The sequence below is a fragment of the Amblyomma mixtum genome, chromosome 4 (genome assembly GCF_055824585.1).
Source record: "Amblyomma mixtum isolate Tamu chromosome 4, ASM5582458v1, whole genome shotgun sequence".
Lineage (NCBI taxonomy): Eukaryota > Metazoa > Arthropoda > Arachnida > Ixodida > Ixodidae > Amblyomma > Amblyomma mixtum.
The window spans coordinates 28,629,907-28,652,094 of NC_143015.1; the positions used below are offsets into that span (position 1 = coordinate 28,629,907).

The 22,188-nt window shown below is 46.1% G+C and overlaps 1 protein-coding gene across 1 annotated transcript in view; it reads right to left on the minus strand.

Annotated features, from left to right (window-relative positions):
- Positions 1–22,188, minus strand: part of LOC149346030 (fatty acid synthase-like) — a 179,046-nt gene that overhangs the window by 43,167 nt on the left and 113,691 nt on the right. The window contains exons 11-15 of the mRNA XM_089541238.1: positions 14,758–15,015; positions 12,137–12,353; positions 9,823–10,077; positions 9,061–9,234; positions 3,276–4,482 (exon numbers count right to left, since the gene is read on the minus strand). Of these exons, the coding sequence (XP_089397364.1) occupies positions 3,276–4,482; positions 9,061–9,234; positions 9,823–10,077; positions 12,137–12,353; positions 14,758–15,015 (2,111 nt within the window). The remainder of the gene's footprint in view (positions 1–3,275; positions 4,483–9,060; positions 9,235–9,822; positions 10,078–12,136; positions 12,354–14,757; positions 15,016–22,188) is intronic.

The following is a 22,188-nucleotide window of genomic DNA, read 5'->3' on the forward strand; positions in this document are numbered from 1 at the left end:
CCTATTCATGCGAAACACAGCTACTCTTATTCACACACAAACTTCGAGCAATTTTAGACCGTCGCTCGATCGCCGACTGCCTCTTCCTAGACTTCGCGAAGGCATTTGATAAGGTTTATCATCATATTTTGTTACTAAAACTGCGCATGGTAGAAACACTAACATTTTAAAATGCTTAAAGTTTTCCTTACTCATCGAAAGCAATTTGTTGCCGTCAGCAATGTTAATTCCGCCGTTCACCCTGTTCTTTCCGGTGTTCCCAAAGGCACCGTTCTGGGGCCACTGCTTTTTCTTATGTTCATCAACGACTTACCCAAAAATATCTCTTCTGTAACTCTTTTGGCCGATGACTGCGTCCTTTTCGGGAAATAACAAATGATAACGACAAGAACATGATTCAATCTGACCTTAATGCTATCTCAACATGGTGCAAAACTTGGAATATGACTTTGAATGCTGAAAAGTGCCAACTTATGCGCATTTATCGCGTTAATAGTGATATTCCCGTATATACTCTTAATGGTGTGTTACTTGATTCAGTTACAAAATATAAGTACAGAGGGACAAACGCATCTCTAGAACGAGCGAACTGACAGTTCCGCACCTTCAAAAGCCGCTGCGACCAGGAAGTCAAAAAATGTCAATGGAATCCTATAAGTTTAACAGCACATGCTTATATCCAGACAATTTTTAACCAATTGCTATCTATAGATATCGCGTGTTCAGACCGAAACACGCCCAGGACGTGTTCTAACTTCTAGACACGCGTTTTGCCCTCTGTACCTCGGAATTCATATTACGTCTAACCTTAACTGGCATGCGCACACTGAGCACGTCACTAACAAAGCTAATCGCATGCTCAGATATCTGAGACGTAACTTTCACGCAGCCCCAACTAACATCAAACTTCTACTCTATACCACACTGGTAAGTTCACAACTAGAATATGCGTTATCAATCTGGGACCTACAGCCGCCGCGGTGGCTCAGTGGTTATGGTGCTGGGCTGCTGGCCCGAAAGACGCGGGTTCGATCCCGGCCGCGGCAGCTGAATTCCTTTGGAGGAGAAATTCTAGAGGCCAGTGTACTGTGCAATGTCAGTGCACGTTAAAGAACCCCAGGTGGTCGAAATTTCCGGAGCCCTCCACTACGGCGTCTCTCATAGCCTTAGTCGCTTTGGGACGTTAAACCCCATAAACCAACCAACCAATCTGGGACCCTGGTGTTCAGAGTTTGATCGACCAACTGGAGATGGTAGAACACAAATCAGCGCGCTTTATTCTCTCTGATTTCCGGCGTACGTCAAGCGTAACGGCTATGAAGACTACATTGGGCCTAACTTCACATGCATCACGACGAAAATTTCACAAAATATTTCATCTTGAGTCCATTCCCTGCGAGTTACCTCTTCCCCCTTCATATATTTCACGCCGTACAGATCACATACATAAGGTAGGCATTTCTACATGCAAAACTAAACCATTCTCGGATTCTTTTATTCCTCGCACGTCACATGACTGGAACCACCTTCCTTCTTCAGTCGGCACAATTCCTGACCCTGTATTGTTTCGGACTGCTGTTACCCCCTTCTATTGAATGATATATTATGTTTATCACTTATTCTAACTTATCTATGTTTTGGCAATTTATTGTTCTCTGCTGTTGTTTATATTTTTCATTGTTATTATGTATTACCCACTCCCCTCTGTAATGCTTTGCCCTGAGGGTAAAATAAACACATAAATAAAAAGTAAAATAAATAAATTTATCGCGAGGTTCGTAACGATGACGACATACCAATATCTCAGTCTAATTTAAGTAGCATTGCTCTATGGTGCACAAAATGGCGCCTGGAACTAAACATTAACAAATGTAAAACAATGCATGTCTGTCGACAAGGTGAATGTAACTCGGTGTACACACTTAACAACACTACACCTGAGTCAGTGTCTTCATATAGATACCTTGGCCAAATCATTTCGTCCTCACTAAACTGGAAAGCTCACAAAATTATAAGCAACGCTAATCGTACCCTAGGCTACGTAAGACGCAATTTCACTAAAGCCCCTACTTCATTAAAGCTTCTTCTTTATAACACCTTTATCCGACCCAAATTTGAACATGCTGCCTCCATCTGGGATTCCAATCAAAACATTTTATCTCATGCTGTTGAAATGGTGCAAAATAGTGCTGTTCTATTAGTGCTTTCTAGTTATAACCGAAAGCCAGCATAACGTTAATGAGGTCTAATGTCGGTTTGCCGTGTCTGTCTTTGCGCCGTAAAATTTTTCGCATTTGCTTGTTCGAGCATCTACATCGTGAATTCATCATGTCGCCTAGCTATCGCTCCTCACGTGTCGATCATCGTCACAAGGTTGCTCTTGATTGGCGGAATAACACATTTCATTATTCATTCTTGCCAAACACGTGTTGTTTTTGTTTTTTGTAACCCCCTCCCCTCTACAATGCTTCGATGATTTAGGGTATGCGAAAAAAAAATAAATCGAAAAAAAAGGAATCAGTTCTGTTGTTGGTGCTGCTGCATTTCCAAGCAGTGGGGCAGTTTTCGATTTGGCTTCCGGTTTATTGTGTGCTTCCAGGCGTTTGTCCCGAGTTAGATCCTTTGCGCTAACGTATTCCTAAGTTGTCGTATTTTGCCGTTTTTGATTAACGAGTAATATTCTCTTACTTAAAAAATAGCTGTTTTAATATTAAAAAAAAATAACTAATGAATACAGAGGGTAAATAATGTAATGAATAAATAAAGAGAACCAAATTTCTCATTTATTTGCTTTCACTGAAACGGTGAATATAACAGAGAAAAGTAAATCGCCACTCTATATAAACTTTACCGGCCATTAAAAGCGCCAGTCTCTAAATAAGTGAGGACTTTAAGCGCGTATTTTTTTTAATGTGACAGAGAATCATGCGTACATCGATATTTGCCACTCTTAAAGAGTTTGAATCATGAAGTCTGGCATGACTACCGCCGTTCCCCCCAGGTATCAAGTAAATGGCGCACCTCTCGAGCCTGCATTTTGAAGCATCTGGAAAGAATCCATTATTGCTCCTTCTGTGAAGATTCCCGTACACATCAAGCAGCTGCTCAAAATACCCGTAACGAAAAATTAGTGTTTTTTTCATCAAAATCTTAAAGTAAACAGGCAGCAGGTGCGCTCAATTTTTTTACCTTCGCACGTAAACATTAGTCATGAAAAATTCAATTAAATAAAGAACTTCGTACCTGAAATTTTCGAAACTTTTTATGACTTTTACCTTAGTCGCCTGCAGCCAGTCTCCGCTCGTAGGCAGTTCATGACACCCACGACACCACTGACGCCGACGTCCTTTGCAATAAGCCAGAAATTCTTGTCCTCGATAATCTTCTCCTTCAGCGTCTCGACCCAGTCCAATGTAGTGTTCTCCACTCCCAGCATTTCTTGTTGTGGAGCTACAGCGAGCGTTCCCTTTTTTCGTAGTAAAAGCAGCGTGGACCAGCGGTTGGACTTTAGCCCCACGAGCAGAAACCCATATGCACAAAGCAGTGACACCGCCGTATCCTTTGTGTGAATAGTGGTTGGAGCATCGCTGAATTCCGATAAAAATGCTTCGGCCGGAGCAAAGGCTGTACGGAGAAAAATAAGTACAAATGAGTGCTCCTTGCAGAGCGTGGATAGTTGTGCAGCCAAGGTTTCAAGATGGTTTGGGATTCTGGGGAGAACGCATGCAACGACCAGTTCGGCATCGGGCAGTGCGTTCACCAAGGTTGAGTCCGGATGCCACAAATGCCTCATTATTCCTTCCGGTAATTGCTGCGATGAGAGGTCATCTGGGCGTGAATGGGCGACGGCGTAGTCAGTCTTCAGCAAAGTGTTGGACAACGGCAGAAATTCGGATACGCTGGGCGTTAAAAGCCAATCGCTTTCTTCAAAAGCCAGCTCCAGAACACAGATCTGCCTGCTACTCGTATTTTCCACGGCTACGTCTAGAAGGAGCCTTAAGGAATCTTCTTTTAGAAGGTCTCTGCAGAGAATGTCGTTTTGGAGGTCATTTTTATGTGTGGTCACGGCCCATTCAACGGCCGCGACTAGAGATGCAGCAGACTGCTTCAATTTCGTCTCGATGGCCATAAGAACACGCAACAGGCCGCAGTGATCCGCAGTGCTTGTGCGGTATTGGTTCAGGATTTCCTCGGGCACCTTGCAGCTGCCCTGCATTAGTCCAATGTACTCTGCCGCTTCCTCACCTCTTACCTTAAGGAAGCTTCGAGCTACGGTGCTACACACATCTATGTACTCCCGTAGGCGAGCCTCCCGTTCTTCTATGGCAGCATCGTCGTCGACGTAAGGAACAAACCGGTACTCTTCAATGCACAGAGTCTGCCGCGCGCCGCGTCGCGGAGCGATGGTACTCTTTAGACCTCGGATTGCAACGCCACCGGCACAGCATGTGTTGAGGTAGCCGCTGTAAAGAACGTGTACACCTGCACGACAACAAATTTAGGAATCTAGAAATTGTGGCAGATGGAAAATCCTTATTAATATAGTGATTTCGGAGGAGATTGCCAATTTATTGAGCTTGTCGTGGTTAGGAACACGAGATAATTCTTTTAATTATTGCTTAGCACATGGGAGAAAGGAATAAAACCTACGATGCAAGTAATTGTCTTAAATATGACCGACTCCAAAAAGCCGAGCACTCATAATCAATTCAATTGAGGTGAATCCTTTTTGAAATACTAGCTGATATCCGCTGCGTTTCACAGCGAGAGCAGTTAATAGGATCATGCCCTGAGTGGCCGTCTAAACAAAGCATACCGCATTCATCGTAGAAATAAGTAAGATAAGGCATGCCAATAGAAGGAAAAGGGACTAAGTATGGCTTTTGGCTGGCTTGCGTTGGCGCCCAAGTGGATTATAGCCATGACAAGGCAATGCACGCAAAGACTCAAGCCTGGCCAGGAAAGGCCAAAAAAAGGACTAAGAAGAGAAAAAAACAAGCTGAGGAAGGAAATAGGAGACTAATGAAATTCACAGGATGGTTATTAGTGTGTAGCATCGGATGGAAAGGAAGCTGTTCAGGTGTTTACATTTGGCGAGATATTGAGTTAAGAATTTGAGAGCTGCATGCATATACAGTTTGTTTCACCTAAGACTTTCTGCAATTTTTAAAAATAAGCTATTTGAATTAGATGCGCACTTTTTCTGGCATAGCATTGTCAGTGGTGTAGTACATCATAATTCAACTAAGACGTGCTAACTAGCAGGCTTGTTAACCAATATTTAATAGTTAACTTTTAAACTATTACCGTTGGGCTCCTTAATTATTGAGAGGCATGCAGCCCACCGTAAGTAATGTCCATATCCGTTTTCAGAATTTCGAGAACGTGATTATCCTCGGCGCTGTGGCCCAACAAATTTCGCCTACATCGCGCCATAATACATGCGGTTTGAGAAGCTTGCAGGCAAAGCAACCTCTCCAATGAACCTAACTAGTCGAAATAGCCAAAATTTGTTGGGCCACAGCGCCGAGGATAATCGCGTTCTCGAAATTCTAAAAACGGATGTGGACATTACTTACGGTGGGCTACATGCCTCTCAATAATTAAAGAGCCAAACGGTAGTAGTTTAAAAGTTAACTATTAAATATTGGTTAACAAGCCTGCTAGTTGGCACGGCTTAGTTGCATTATGATGTACTACACCACTGACAATGCTATGCCAGAAAAAGCGCGCATCTAATTCAAATAGCTTATTTTTAAAAATTGCAGAAAGTCTTAGGTGAAACACCCTGTATAGTAATAGATCCATTCTACTATTTTTTCCAAAAAGCTATAATAACCTTTCTTCAACACTAGCACTCCTTTACAGAGCAGTGCCTGCCGCTGAGCATCTCCTACGTCGGTGCGCTCCGCAGCAGCCGCCGTAAAGAGGGCGTACTGCTGGCATTCTTCCGCTAGCACCATACTCTCCATCCTCCTTCCCGTGGCAATCATTCACCTTTGGTGCATTCCTCCGCTCTCACCATACCATCACCCTCCAAAATGTTCCGGGGTAGCCACATACCGGTTACGCACTCCTACAAAGCAAAATAACAATTTTCTTGCTGTTGCCATACTCTCCTTCCACCTTAGGTCTCCTCCTCTTTCTACGGGGCCCACCTTTCACTTGCGAACTCCTATGCTCTTGATATACTCGCTTACTACGGTAACCCTCATTTTTTCACGGTAACCACTTTCGAAGTAGTTATCATTGCAACCGCCTTCCTCTGGCGCATTCCTTCGTTCCAGCCATAGCCTCCTCCTTACAGAGTAATCCCCCTCTGCATCGTTCCACCGTAACCATCTTCAAATTACGCATTCCTGCGCTGTCCACAAAACCTCCTGTTTAGATGGTAACCTGCCTTGTCCTCCTCTCGCGTGGTTAGCACCCTTCGGTCACGTCAACTACTACTGCTACCAGACTACGACGACTCCGGGAACAAGCCTTTAACAGCTCTCGCTGTACAGAGAAAAATAAGAGGAAATAAAAATGACTAAAAGGAAAGGAAGAGGAGACGAAAGAGAAGAGAAAGAAGACGCGGAGAGCAAGACTGAAGCCAGTCCAAGAGCGATGACGAAGACATCTCTAGACGAAGCTAGTACATAAGCAGAAGGCAAATGAGAAGAAGAGAAAGATGAAAAAGGAAAAGGAGCAGAAAAATAAGGAAAACAGAAAGAGCATGCGAAAATTATGAGCACAGGTTTTAAACGAAGCCAAGAGAAGGAACATTGATCTTCGTAAGGAAAAGAGTGCCCTTCCTGTCTCACTTCTCGTTGGACGTTTAAGCCACACGTTTTTGGTCAAGGGATACGGAGGGAGTGAAAGAAAGAACGTTGGAGAAAAAGGGCTCAATTGAAAGAAACCTGCGCGCCTGGAGCGAGGAATTAGGAGACGACGAAGAAAAAACATCAGTAGAGGAAGACGCCAAAGAAGATAAAACAAGATAAGAAGAGAAAGAAGAGAAGATGGGGAGCATACGGAGGGACATCACGGCTTTCGCAGAACGTTTTAACTGACAATGGCAAGGTTTGCTATCACAATTGGAATAATGACCGGCGCCCGAAGAATTGTGCAATAGAACTGCCGTAGCCTTAATCAAGCCGTGAACGGTCTCCAGGCTCGACTGGAAGCTATGAAAGCAGCCGACTTCCCGCTTGCTCTCCTGCTGCAAGAAATACGAGGGGCGTCACCAAAGATCAAAGGTTTCAAAATTCACACTCTGCCTTCTATTTTATATAGGAAGGATGGAGTCCCTAAAGGCCAGGCAGCGGTTTACCTAAGAAAAGGGGTAACTTGCGCACCGATTCGAACCGACACCGCAAATGACGACTCCTGCGTAGCGGTCGCAGTGCGAATCGCCGACAGCCGAATGAAACGTAAGACTGTCATCTGCTCCGTGTACGTACGCCTGGATACTAGTAGAAGCAGGAACAATGGATTCCAGTGGATAAACGCATCAGAAGTGAATACCCAACTGACCATGTCATTATCGGAGGAGACTTTAACGCTCGGCACACACTCTGGGGCTACAACAGCAACACCTTGAGAGGCTTGGAACTACTCAGGGCAGCGGAAGATGCCGGTCTGGAACTTCGCAACGACACGAGCCAATGCACGAGAGAAGGTCTACACAGGAGTCAAGTTGATACTAACCCGGACTTGACTTGGGCGAGTAAGGGCTCCACCTCCTCGTGGACGATCGAAACAGACACTTGGGGCAGCGATCACTACCCTATCTGGATATCCCTTAAGGGAAAGAAGCCCGTCGGCACCAAGAAGGTGGTCGCGGTCTTCGACTGGGGCAAGACACGACAAATGGACCTGCCTGCGGAACCTGTGAGCACCTCTCAACTCGGAAGCTCACTCGCAAACAAAGCAGTAAACTGCGCAGGGAAAACAGGAATGGAGCATGAGTCCCCGTTATTAGATCGCCAAGTAGTGACACCGTGGAACAAGCTTAAACACCTGGCGCTCAAATATAGAAAAGAGAAGCCTTGAACATTTACGCCCGCAAGGGTGTTTCCGAAGAAAAACCCGGACGAAACACTGAGGAGCGTATGGGGCTACTACTTCTCTCAAGCCCCCTTTGGAAACAGAGCGAAACAATGTCCAGATATCAAACGATGCTCAAGAACAAGAACTAGTTGAAGCCCAGTTCATTTCCTCCTTGCCATACAGTGCATATGGGCACCGCTCTTATTATTAAACTTATTCGTTGATTGAACCAAGCTGGCCCTGATGTTGTTTACTGTTCTTTTTTTCGATGCATATTATTACTCTTGCTAGTATTTTCTCACTAGTGAGGAACAGTTGGACACGCCATTTACAAGTTTCTTCCCGCAGAGCAAATTTGTGCTCTGAAGCGGTGTAGTGGGAAATGTTTTCATTTCCTAGCTTTTTGTATTAAAGAGTCTGAAAAGGTGGCAGTAGGCAAAGAGAAGTCGAAATACTAATATACATTGAACGATCCATCATCCTACCGCAAAAAGGGCACTTGTGACAACTCTACTCACCTGTTCTTAGCGGAAATCGATTCTGTAACATTTTATTGCTATGTTTTTTGTTTCTATGGCAGCGAAAGGCACATTTTCGCCTTCAAATTTTTATTTGATAATTTTTCCGCCATTAGATTGAAACTCCCGACCGCCATACCATTAAGTCTATGCGATCACCGTTTGCAAGCGAATAAAGGTGTTGCCTAGCCTTAGAGATCAGGCGTAAGAACTCTGCACATGATCCGCAGTTTTCGTGCGAAAGCCTCCATTTGTGGCGACATCTGTAACTTTTAAATACTGGCTACACTCTTCAAACCTGATTTGGAGCGAAGTTAGCCCCTTTTTCGTTCGAACCTTGCATATTTTTCACACAGCCAAACTACAATTTCTCCTCGGTATCTTAAGAAAAAATGCTTAAATATTCCTCTAATGTTTCACCGAGGTGACGTGAATCGATTATTTGGCGATCTGCCACCGAACCCTTTGTCATCCTGGAGCGTCAAAAATGCGGAATATGAGTACTAACCTTCGTCTGCGACCTTCTGGACGACCTCAGCTTGAACATGGGGATCAATGCAGCAAGACGAAATCTTCGCGGGAAGCTTGAATTCCCGCAACGGATCTTGCAGGACACAGAATTGAAGCATACCATCGATGAAGGTCACCCAGTTGTTAGCCCACTTAAGTTTTCCACAAGGCTCTGAAAGATACAAAAAAAAAAACAAAAAAGGAAGGAGCGCATTACACTTTATCGAAATGGGCGCGATGTGGACAGATTCTGGAAGTGCGTAAGCTTCAGTCTATGTGCGTGCCTTGTGCTATCGCCTGAAGAACATAGTTCCAGAAACTGTACTCGCGGAAAAGGGCATGCGTTGTAGTGTTTGTTGAGTGGTCATCTGTTTCGCGCTTTGATCAGAAAATTGACGTTTTTATTGAAACCCCAGAGCAAATACTCTCGACAAGCTAAGGCTGACGTCTGCATTTGTTTGCTGCGAACTTAGTCCAGGGGCGCATTGAAAAATGCTGTATGTTTAGTCATTTGTTTAGAAGCAACCAACGCGTTTATATAGAGCATAAGAAGAGACAGAGAGCGCACTAGCCTGTGCTGTATGCCTCATATTGAGCAATGTGCTAACGTGATTTTTTCTTAGCATAATATCCAATCCGCACCAACTAGGGCAACTACATACTGCCGAAACGTCACTGTTCCACTTCACACTACGCGCACCGTCTTCATAAAACTACACGAAGAGAGCACAATGCGACAAAGAGTCCCCCAATTACTAACTGTGCAAGTCGGCCTTCAAGACAGTCTGGAAGCCTCCCTTATACTCGTAGCCACGCAGCCTAAGCTCCTTATAGATGTCATCTGCATCGAGGTCATAGACGATGGTCTCTGATGGCGGGCCTGGTGGGTCCATGCCGAGGACCTTCTCTTCTTGAGCGGCGACGCGGATGCGACCGGTTGCCGTTAGAGACCCGTTCTGGCTGACCTCGAATTCCCCGGAGACTGGCATCACGTGGACCTGCAAGCGCACCGTACCTGCGCCCAAACGATTAGGGGATTGTGGGGCGAAATGAGACAAATTACGCAACTCGAAAACTTGTTGCTCAGGGCGAACTAACCCTAAAACATGCATATAAATTTTATATAATATTTAGCTGAAGGGAGGCGGCCCATTTTGATTGCAGTTTAGCTTAACGCAGGCACCACTGCTATTTCCAATGAATGAAAAAAAAATCGCAAATAATTTTGGTGGACTACACAGCGTTTATAAAGAAGCTATGTTTAGTAGGCCATCTTTGTCGGTACTCGTCAGCACAACCGGACCTGCGTCCTGGTTTAACGTGGTAATTTCTTTATGTAGATAAGTCATTTATCTTGACTAAAGGAAAGCTGAAGAGGGTTTTGGTGCTTGCATTTAAAGAGAGATTATTTTAGCAGCTGGCTACATGTTAGGGGACGTCGTTTCATTCTTGAGGGACTGAAATAAAATTAATCACTTTGTCGCTTGTGCGAAGCTCTACCTGTTTTGCTAGCTTTCCAATATTGTCCGAAACTATAAGAGGAGTAGAGTGATTGCCAATAGGAGCTAATAAGGCATGGGGAAAGCTTTAAGATGATCAAGCAGCACAAGTGCGGCTAAGCATTTTGGACATCCAAAGACGCCATTGATCAGCAGAAAAAAAAAACAAGGAAGACTGAGGGCAGGAAATGCGCTGCTGTCTAGCAAGAGCGGCTATGGGTCCGATGGGTTGCGTAGAAGAGCAGAGCTCTGTTCGGTGTGACCTACAATCGCTTCGAAGATCTCATGTCACGTAATGAAAATTGAGCAATGCCACATATTTAGGCTTCATACTGGAACGGAAATCAAAGAGCGGTCCCAAAATTGCGAAGAACGGGTGAGATTCAAAAGGATCCGATAGCAAAGCGACACGCAGCTTCCCGTAAAACTACGTAATTTATAGCCTGTAACAAAATAAAATAGAGCTCGGCTGTTGTATTTGTCATGCGAACAGACTTACAGGAACGCTTTTGGTACTCTTGGAGCTAACTTCGCCCGGATTCATTGCAATAAAGAGCAATGCGTTTATTTTGTAGGCGCAACTCATTTTGACGACTGAGTTGTCTCAGTTTGCTCGTAGGGTTGATCGGCGTCGTTGATCATCAGCGAAAAATCCGGGAACAATCCCTAGAGAACAGCTTAGGAGGCCTGGGTCGCGTGACCTTGCGGTGTCATCACAACCTTCCCACCGGATTATGAGCAAACTTCTCACCGTGCCAGGTACAAGTTCAATTATTTATTGGTCGCTCGGGAAGAGAAACCCGGGTCAGTGGCACATCGTTTAACCACTACACCAGTGCGCCAGGAGTGGTATGAGGGCTCCCAGGGATCTATGAATGTTAGGTATACGACGACTTATTCTGCGTATATTGGAATCAACTCAGTACGCTATCGCGTCATACCCTTAAGGCAGAGCTTAAGTGTCCCTTTTTTCACTCACAACGTCGACGCCGACGACGACGCCGACGCGACGACGCTAGATATTCTGCAGAAAGGGAGCCTGAACACTGTCCGCTTAACAAAACAAAACGAGAAGTGTCTCTCTCTCACAAGTTGTTTATAGGTGAGCGCAAGCTATGGGCGGTGAAGTAAACGAATACAAGGTAAACAGCTCTTTTCTTCAGGGTAGAAATTGACGCAAGAAGGAAATAGCGCAACCGTAAATCGCAGGTGAGCAGACGCCACGAACGCAAGTGCCTCATAAATGAGAATGATGGTTCGGTGCAATACTATGGCTCTTTCTCCTTGCGGGCTCAGCCATGACATCACCGCTGTCGATGACGAAACTGACCTCCTCAACTGAAGAAAGCATCGACTTTGTCTCGCCAATGAGGTTGTCCATGGCTCAATTTTTTCGCAAAACGAACACATCCACCTGGTCTACGGGCAGCGCATGTTTCTTTAAAATGCCCAAGCTTGCTTTCGGGCTTCTGTTGACACCACTATTACATTCATTCAAGGAATGACTACCTCCTCCCAGTAGCAAGAAAAACGCGTTAGGTGTAGACCCATGGAGAAAAGTGCTGAGTTGCTAACCTATCTCCGGCAGTATTGTAGCCCGGTGGAAGGTAACATCTTCGAACATCACAGGCACCTGGTCGAACGGCTTGCCGGAGAGCTTGGTCAGGCACTTCCAGGCCAGGATCATGTAGCCGGCTGCGGGAAAGAGGACGTGCCCGTCGAGCTGGTGGCCGGCCAGGTAGCCGTCTCCCACGTTGGAGTCAAGGTCTATTTCGACAACATCTTCGGAAAACTGCGGATAGAAGCGGTGCTATGTCGGTTAAAAAGCAGGTCGGTTTTCAACCCAGCGCTAGAAGAGATTGTCACGGGTTCTATTCCAAGTCGTAAGGCATCGCATGCCTCTGGCGTTGGGGGAGTAGCCTTGAAGGCAAAATTCACTGGTGAGATAAAAGGAAAGCAATTCAAAATTGCTTTACAAACAACTAATCAAACATTTATATTCGACTTGCATGGTCTCATCGGCGCCCATCGAAGCTGACCACCAAGGTTCCAAGTAGAGGCTGAGCGTAGATATATGTTGGCGAAGATAGTTCGACCGGCTAAAAGCGGAAGAATATAAGCTGCGAAATAATTGCACGGCCTAAAAAACTATATATAAGCGGTGAAATCTGCACATTATTTTATGGATAACCAGCAGTCCTAGGGTATACTTAAAGAACAACATTATAGGCGACAAATTGCACCAGCTAGGATGTAAGACAACATGTGTACTGCAACAAGGTACCCATGTGGGCTGGTTGGTGCACATCAGGCATAACTTCACCAGCGAAAGTACGAGACACCAGGAGAAGAAGACCACAGGACAACGCTTGACTAACAACTGAAGTTTAATCGAGAAAGGGCCAATCTAGGTCACCACAAGATGCGTGCGTATCAGACACACTAAAAAACAAACAAACGCATATGTGGCGAATCACCAAGGAGTAGATACACGCTCCAACACTGGCAAACAACAAAATACAGATATTTTGCCTATCAAACTTGCACGCACACAATTCTGCTAAGGAAATTAACTTCCTTGCTAGTGAGATACGAAGGCGGTGCACTAACGCATGTGTCACTACCTTGCAACCTAATATGGTATGCCTCAAGGATTTCCCTCTCCTCCCTGTTTTTTTTCCTTTTCCGATTACTGAAATGTTATTAAAAGCCGGAACAGAGTTTATAAAACCCCTGCAGTGGCGTGGGAGATTATTTTGATCGAACGAATTTTTCAGGCAATTATTATGTTCGCGTGCCCGGTCATTAACATATCTGCCAGGCTGGGCCATGTGCACCCTACCACATGACAGGGGTATCTTGTAAACGACACGGGTCGAACAAGCAACGAACTTGTTGGCATGCTTCACAGTGCAGCTCTTGGACTTATTCCCCTCACTGGCCGTCGCAATTCGTGAACATAAACCAGACATCTTACAAGGTGCCGAGAAGACTACCGTCACGCCGTGCCGTTGTGCCACTTTCTTCTGGTTATGCGAGACGCCGTGAAGATAGGGCACCACTTAAACTGGAGGGGAAGAAAGTTGAAGTGGTGCCCTATCTTCACGGCGTCTCGTATAACCTGAAGAAAGTGGCACAACGGCACGGCGTGACGGTAGTGTTCTCGGCACCTTGTAAGATTTCTGGTATATGTTCACGAATTGCGAAGGCCAGTGAGGGGAGTAAGTCCAAGAGCTGCACTGTGAAGCATGCCAACAAGTTCGTTGCTTGTGCGACCCGTGTCGTTCTCAAGATACCCCTGTCATGTGGTAGGGTGCACATGGCCCAGCCTGGCAGATGTGTTAATGACCGGGCACGCGAACATAACAATTGCCTGAAAAATTCGTCCCATCAAAATAATCTCCCACGCCACTGGAGTTCTAAAAACTGTGTTCCGGCTTTTAATAACATTTCAGTAATCAGAAAAGGAAATAACAGGGAAGAGAGGGAAATCCTTGAGGCCTACCACATTAGGTTCGAAGGCAGTGACACATGCCTTAGTGTACCGTCTTTGTATCTCACTAACAAGGAAGTTAATTTCCTTAGCAGAACTGTGCGCGTGCAAGTTTGATAGGCAAAATATCTGTCTTTTGTTGTTTGCCAGTGTTGGAGCGCGCATTCACTCCTTGGTGATTCGCCACATATGTATTTGTTTGTTTTTTAGTGTGTCTGATACACATGCGTCTTCTGGTGACCTACGGTGGCCGTTTGTCGATTAAACACCAGTTATTAGTCTAGCGTTGTCCTGTGTTTATCTCCTGGTGTCTCGTACTTTTGCTGGTGAAGTTATGTCTGATGTCTACTGCGCTGAACATGTGTCCGAGTATGCGAGGCTCCTTGCGAGGAGCTACAGACACACCCTGAAATTTAGCTCTTCGCTAGAACGGCAGATGATCTTGCTGCGAGAAAAATTGGGTCAAATGAGTTAGACCACCTGGTACAGTGGGTTGGTCAATTTGGCAATTTTACCGGGCCGGACGTCTTTACACATCTGGGAGGTCTAATGTATAACAGTCAGCAGCTTTTCGGATCGGTGTATTTTTTTGCCGTGACGATCTGCGCCGGTTCGAATTTTCACCGTGTGGCCAACCTTGCCAGCGTTGAGCTGGTGAGCACCAAGATCTACAGTAGTGATGAGCTTACTTCAAGGCGCCCACCTTTTTCGAGCTTGCGAAGTCGTTCCATTTGGCCACAGTCAATTTCTGCGAATGGTCCCAGCTTACAAGGTGGCCAATGCTTGGCGTGCCCCGTGGCACAGGAAACGGCACCGGTGGGTACAGCAGAGACAGGTCGAGCTGCATTCCAAGCGTGTGCAGCTTGCCCAGTGAGCTGAGGAAGAACGTCACGTTGTCCTGGTCGCGCTTCATCAGGCCTAGGATGCTGGCGTCGGGGCCGACTGCGCGGCGTAGTATCGGCTGCGAACGGTTCAAGAAATTGTCTTTTGAGACTGAATGATGCCAGCCTCCAAGGAGTCGAAATGTGATGTCACCTGGTGACGTGATCCAACAGAACTTGCTTTTTGGCGAGTTGGTTCGACATGAGTGTAGCAACGGGCGCCGAGACAGGGAGGAAATAATTTGGACGACGTATGTAAGGCGCACTAACAACTGGAAGTTATTTATTTCCTGTAGCACAGATTATATATCTGCGGCCAAGCATTAAACATGAAGAAAAACTCCCGTCCTGCACATCTGGTGAGAACATGCGCCTTTCATGCAGTGGACTCCAGAAACGCTAGCTCCTTGCCTCTAAGGACACTGAGACACTAAGGGTCTATTGATGCGGAATTCGCCAAGCTTCCTGATTTCCAAAGCTTCAGGAGTTTCCTGGTTATTTGGGTCTTAACTCTTTTTAGTACGTATGGGTTCTTGAAGTGGGGTTGACATTTATGTTTTTTGCAGTTTACACTTACGCGACCCGATAGCTTATTGACTGTCTTATAACGATGCTCATACGGTATATCATTCACACATCTTTCAGTTCGTCCGACGTGTGTACGAATAAAACTCAGGGGAATGGAGTACACAACTTTTATCACAACTGACGTGCTTCTGGCCGTGCTTCTTTCTACAGGCCAGCTGTCCAATGCATGGGGTCCAATGCATGAACGGCGCGTGTTCTCATGAGATGTGCGTGACGTGGGTTTTCTTCATATTTATTCCTTGGCCAGAGATATATAATCTGTGTTACAAGAAATGAACTTCCAGTTGTTAGTGCGCCTTACGTGTATCCGAATTTTTTCGACCCTGCCTCGGCGCCGGCTGCTACACTGATGTGCTTCAGACATACAAGCAAAGACGGTGAACTTTAGACGGTGTGCAAAGACATCCATTACAACTCACCCTCAGTTGGCGAAGAACACGCTCAGTCTTTTAAGATAGGAACTTATGGATGTTTTGAAGGTGCTTTTGCGCTCTTCGGTTAATTTTGCGCTGTCGTATTCGCGAAATGGCGTACAAACATAGAAAGAAATTGAGCGCGGGAATCATTTCTCTCAAGCATACTCATGCAGAAATTCAGTGCGGCGACTTCTGGGGCGAGGCCATGCGCTATTTTCCAAAAAGCTGGAATTCACGTGGTCATTGAGGTAAATTCGTTACAGGCTGCTCACAAGGCCCAGGATCTTGCTGGAGTTTGCCGAATTTTTCATGCGAAAGTCACGTTTCGCGGAGCCTCCACCAATGCAAAAGCATCAGGAACTTACAGCAATAAAATATAGCAGCTTTAATAAAACAAAATCTGTGTGGTGATTAGAATATCTGGAGTTGGATCCCCATTGTAGCTGCCTTTGATGCGCGAGCTATTCGCTTTAGCACAGCTTCAAATGTCTTTTCGTCTTCTGTCTATAAATGTGGACATTTGGTGATTAGTAAAGCGCCTTCTTCAAGCTCGCCTGTGTATTTCCTAATCAAGGCTGACGTTATACCCCAGACTCCTAGCAACGATGCTATAAACTGCGTAGATTGTCACAGTACCGTTACCTGTCAACCGCATGCTGAATACCGCATCGCCAAGGCTTCGCAGTACCCAACATATGGCACAGGATTCATGCAGAGACAAGAGACGATGCAGTGAAGGAACACAAACTGTATACACTGTTCTGTGTACTGGAAAACTGCGTGGTGAAACCACTAGTACATTTCTACAATAGGAACGAACTTCTACGTTCGGTCTGGTTTCCAAGAAGCGTTCTCCTGAATAGGCCGGAAAGCATTTAACATGAGATACATGAAACGGATATCGCATTCAGGTCTTGAAGCGTGCCTTAATCAACTAATTAGCCAGCCAAACAGAGCACTCAAAGTCTCGAAAAGTGGTCTAAACGAAACAAGTTAAATGCAAAAGCCAATAAAACGAAAGCCACTTTCTTTCGTGCAATAAAATAGAAATGCATTTATCGACGAATATATCCGGCAGAATAATCAAACAATAGAGGCTCATTCAAAATACTTTTTGTAGTCTTCACGGAGGAGATGTCATGGGATGCCCAAGTGGGTCATATTACCGCGAATCTTTGTTGAACTTGTTCATTCTTCAAAGCTGTCTGAGCGCCGCTTTAACGCTTTGTGATGCACCACGCGACCAGATTTATCGCGATTGATCGCATCCAGGCGGAGCCGATTCTACGTTGTTCCAGAATGTTGTGGCAAGTTTTCCTTTTATCTCGAAGTTCGCTATCAGCATTAAAGTGAGCGTGGTCGAGAGCAGCGGGCATTCTGTTCGACGACCGCCGAGCACGCTTGTTGCTACGCCGCAGCCGAGTGATCCAGTTATATGCGGGCACAAGTCAGCCGAAATAAATCGCTCTGCTTAAGGCCGATTCACACGACGGACCGTTCGCCCGCGGCCCGCGCACTACGTGTTCAGCGTCAGCACATTTAGAGGCGCGCTGCCGGCCGTGAGAGGCCGCGGCCGGCAGAGCGCCTCTAAATGTGCTGACGTATGAACACGTAGTGCGCGGGCCGCGGGCGAACGGTCCGTCGTGTGAATCGGCCTTTAGGCGCATTTTCGTTGCTTTTCTGCTCACCGGATTGCAGTCAGCAGTACGCGATAGTATTATACAGAAGTTCACACGAGTTGCTGATAAGACTGATGAGATCTAACGTACCTTTCCTGCAAAGGTTAAAATTCTTACGTATCACGCACTGTTCTACTGCACACAAAATATTGTCACGTAGCGGTGACAGCAGTCTTGAGAGCAGGAAGTCAACAAAATGGCTTTTTCACAAAACTCTATTTCGGCTGACTTGCGCCCGCAAAGAACTGAATCACTCGGCGGCGACGTAGCAACAAGCGTGCTTGGTGGTCGTCGAACAGAGTGCCCGCTGCTCTCGACCACGCTCACTTTAATGCTGATAGCGAACTTTTGAGTTAAAGCGTGGAAAGTTACTAGAACATCCTGGAACAACTTAGAATCGGCTCTGCCTCGATGCACACAAACGAGATAAATCTGGGTGTGTTTGCATCACACAAAAGAAAACGCAAAAGCGGCGTGCCGGCTGCTTTTAAGAATGAACAAAGAGTACAAAAATTCGCGGCATTGTTCCCCTCTCAAAGAAGCATCGTCCAGATGCTTTAAAACATAACGCGAATACACACAAATAAAACGGATTGTGCAAAAATAAACACCGAGTGTGGAAACATAGCGCCCTTAATTAAGCGCGCATAATAAGGCTTTAGACGGACGACATGGACAATTTATGGTCATGGGCGGAATCGCTGGGATGCAGTAATTTCGTCAGGGACGACATTATAGTCCAGTTCACCTAGCTGACGAAGAGCCTTGCATGGCTGAAATACCGGAGAAAAAGCTTTTCCCTCAATCCGCGGCGGCAAATGGGCGTCCAAATCAAGACTCGGTCTCCTGCACTGTAAAAAAAGTCCGTGACTTTACGGAGACTTACTACGTGGAAAAAAGGACGATTTGCATTTTTAGAAAACACGGAGGAGGAGACCGTACTTCAGTTCAATAACGGAGGAATCGTCATTATTCACCCGTAGACGTTGCAGGGAAGAAAACTTGAACATTCTGTTAGGCAGCAAAGCTTAACACCACACAACGGTTGACTCCTTCGGCATTGTGTTACCGCCATACGCATTAATAACTTAATTAACGACAACAGAAACAAAACAAAGGTCATGATTTGACGCTGCTGCTTACTTTCATGCCTGTATGATCAATAATAATTTGTTATTGGAAAGGGGGCAATATCTGTCTCACTGTTTCGGTGGGCCCCGGAGCCGTCCCAGCTAATACGGGAACCATCACAGCAGCGTTACGTTTTTGTTTTGGTCAAACGTTAATGACATTGCTGTTAAATTCTTTTTTATAGCATTTGTCAAACGCTGCAAATGAGCGGAGAAGTCACTGGCGCGCTTTTTTAATATTCGCTTCGGTTCAGGGCTGCCCACAGAGCCGAAATACTCCAGGCCGTAGCACCTACTAAGACTTTTGAAAAGTGGTGTTTGGGTTACAACATATTCAATTAAATTTCAATTCTATTTTGCAAATGCAATATTGCCTCTGAATCAACAGGAAAATGGCGCAAAAGACGTGGACAAAAGAGACAAATACGACAGGACCAGCGCCAACTTACAACTGAATTTTATTTCGCACCAAACCCGCCTTTATGTAGGCCAACCCGCCCTAACATCCGTGTAATCACGCACAGGCAGTAGAAAAGATAACTGTAAGATATCTAGCACATGAAGCGCATTAGCAACCACGTAACATACTATCATGGCTAAAAAAACCCAACAAAAAAACCCAACAAAAGTATAGCAAACACCACTAAAACGGTCATGACCAAGCAACTCTTCAACACCAAAAACGATACACACTCATGAGTGATACCAGATGACCAACAAGAAACGTGGAAAAAAGGTGAAGAATGAAGCGTTAAGACCAAAGCAGTGTCAAAGGTAAAAAAAGGTTGAAATGGATGAAGAGTGCAAACCTTAAAAATTGGAAACCAAAAACCAGCAGCCACATGAATGATAACCGATGACCAACCAGAAAAAAGGGGGACGCGAAGCTGAGACCAAAGTCGGCGTCAAAGGTATAAAAACGAGAAAAAAATTGGAAACGAACAACCAGCAGCCATATGAATGATAACTGATGACCAACAAGAAACATGAAAAAGGATGAATGCGGAGCTCAGACCAAGATCAGCGTCAGAGGTGTAAAAAACGACAACAAAAACTGCGCAAAAACCGCACATCGTCAAAAAAATCGTCGAAAATTTCAACCAATGCCAAAGGAAAGAGCGTGCACAACAAAACAAAACGAAGAGCCTACAGAAAACTTTCTAGAAAAGTGTACTCCTCGTTGCTAAGCGTAATGGATGGCTTGCTGACGCATCTGCTTCCTTCTTTCCTGATGTAAAAGGCTTCGACCACCTCTCTCTCAAATCTGTCCTTCCAACTCCTCAAAAAAAATAGTTTTCTCGAACTCCGGACGGCAACCCCTGCTCTTTTGTCCACGTCTTTTGCGCCATTTTCCTTTTGAATCATGAACCAACTAGCCCAAACTAGAGTTCTCATTGCCTCTGAAATCGATAATTATAACTTGAAGCATTTTTTTAACTGACAGCCTTTTTTTGCACGGTGCCGCATTTCCAGGGGGTGCCAAGCGTTGCGGTCAGACAGCAGATGTGAAAATGGGCTTACGCAGCACCCTTTCTTTGCAAAATTGGTGCAGAAAAAAAATTGCATGTCTGCTACACTTGCGATCTCTGGGAACGAAAGGGGGGAGGCCAGGGGCATGTGCGCAGCCAAGCAAGTTGTGCTGGTGCTCATACACCCTTCATCCCACTCCCCCCTCCTCCCCCGAAATTTTAGAGACACTCGCTTTGAACTCGGTCGGTGCCTTGGGGTCACCTTTATACCCCTACGCCACTGAGTGCGGTGCTGTGGTGGCGGCTCCACTTTGCTTCTCTTTTCAACGACAATTTGCGTTCTTGTGGACGCAGTGGCGCAAGTACGCTTTGACGCACGGAAGACCGATGTGTGAAAGGTAAGTGTAACTTCACTGCTCTGCATCAAACGATTTGTCGTGCCGGAGTCATATTTCACCTTTCGCTGCGAAGACAGGTGCTGTCTCAAGCGCGCACAGCTCGGTGTTCCTGCGTAAACGACATTCCAGGTCCCAGGTATGCAAAAGCGTTGTCACTAGCCCACAAGAATCTCGCGTTCATTTAGTGCTTACTACGAATGCCCTAATGCGTCGCGTAGCTAGATTACCGAGCAGAGTGCAGCAGCTTCCGGAGAGAGAGAAACTACTTTATTTTGCAGCCGCTTCCAGCAACCTTCGAAAAACGACCTGTCTTGTTCGTAAAGCAAAGATGTTTCGTTCGCTTTAGGTCAGTTATAGATACGACTAAACTTTAACAAACTGATTTAATTAACGCATTGGAAAAACAAGAAAGCAGCTCACTACAACTCTCTTTGAGGCGTCTCGCAGTGTAACTACTTGGAGGGTGTGCGTCCAGTTCCTTTCTGCTTCTCCTTGGGTAAAGCTTTGTTTTTTTTTTGCAGGGGTAGAGGCTGTTGAGAAGGGAAGAATGCGCCCATTGTGAAAAGGAACCTTTCCAACCAGAAAGCACGCCGTACGTGCCGTTCGGGAGAGGGCATCCTCCTCTCAGCCTCGGCGTGAATGTCCGCGGTCTGCTTTTTTTTTTCCCTTTCTTTGTAGGGAACCTTCCCCTGCATTCCAAGGTTGACCGTACCATGCGACTTCCTCTATTGTCGACTGTCGCGTTCGTTGAACAAGCCAAGCTAAGCCAAGCACGGTGTATATTTGGCTGGCGGTGGCCGGTGGTTGTTTTTGGGCGCTGTGGTCCACGCCGGCGTACGCCAGCCATTGCGCCAATTTCGTCGTTCCAGTCTTCGTTCCACGCGCAACCAGAGTAACCCTCAACTGTTTTTGGGCGCGTCTTACGCCGACAACGTTTCACCGCAGTTCCTGTAGTGGCCCGAGTGGCCCTCCTTCCTGCCGGGTGCGCGGCTGCCCGACACAACGTCGGCCATGGCGGTACGTCTCTCGAAGCGCTCGCCTCCCTCCCCATGCCTCTGCCGCGGTTCTTCTTCTCTCTTCTCGACATGTTCTGAGCGCACTCTTCTGCGTTGTCGGATTTTGTCCGTGCTGTGCTCCGCGCGCACCTTAGCGTGCCAGCTCGAGCTTCTGCCTGCTTCAGCCACTGTCGCCTCGATTATCGCCGTGGGGTATCGTTTTCAGGAGGGACCTTTGGCGTGCGCGCCTTTCGCGCTCCTTTCCGTTTCACGCGCGCCTTAGTGCGCCCGTTTTCATAATCTAGGTTGCTCATCGGCTGCTGCATGTGCTTGGCTACATCTGCTTTGCGCTCACTTGGATACACTGCTTGCTCGTGTTTTTTGGTAGCGTCGCATACTCGGTGCAAACTATCATGTACCGCATCAAGGCAGTACGTGATCCAAGAGTTGGCGTTGACTGGCGGCCTGGTGCAGAGCGCGTGTGAATCGTTTACGTTATAATGACGACGTGGTAAATTAACTCTTATATCGTTGGCATTCGAACCTCCGTGTATTTGTGTCGCTGCACTGGCGGGGAG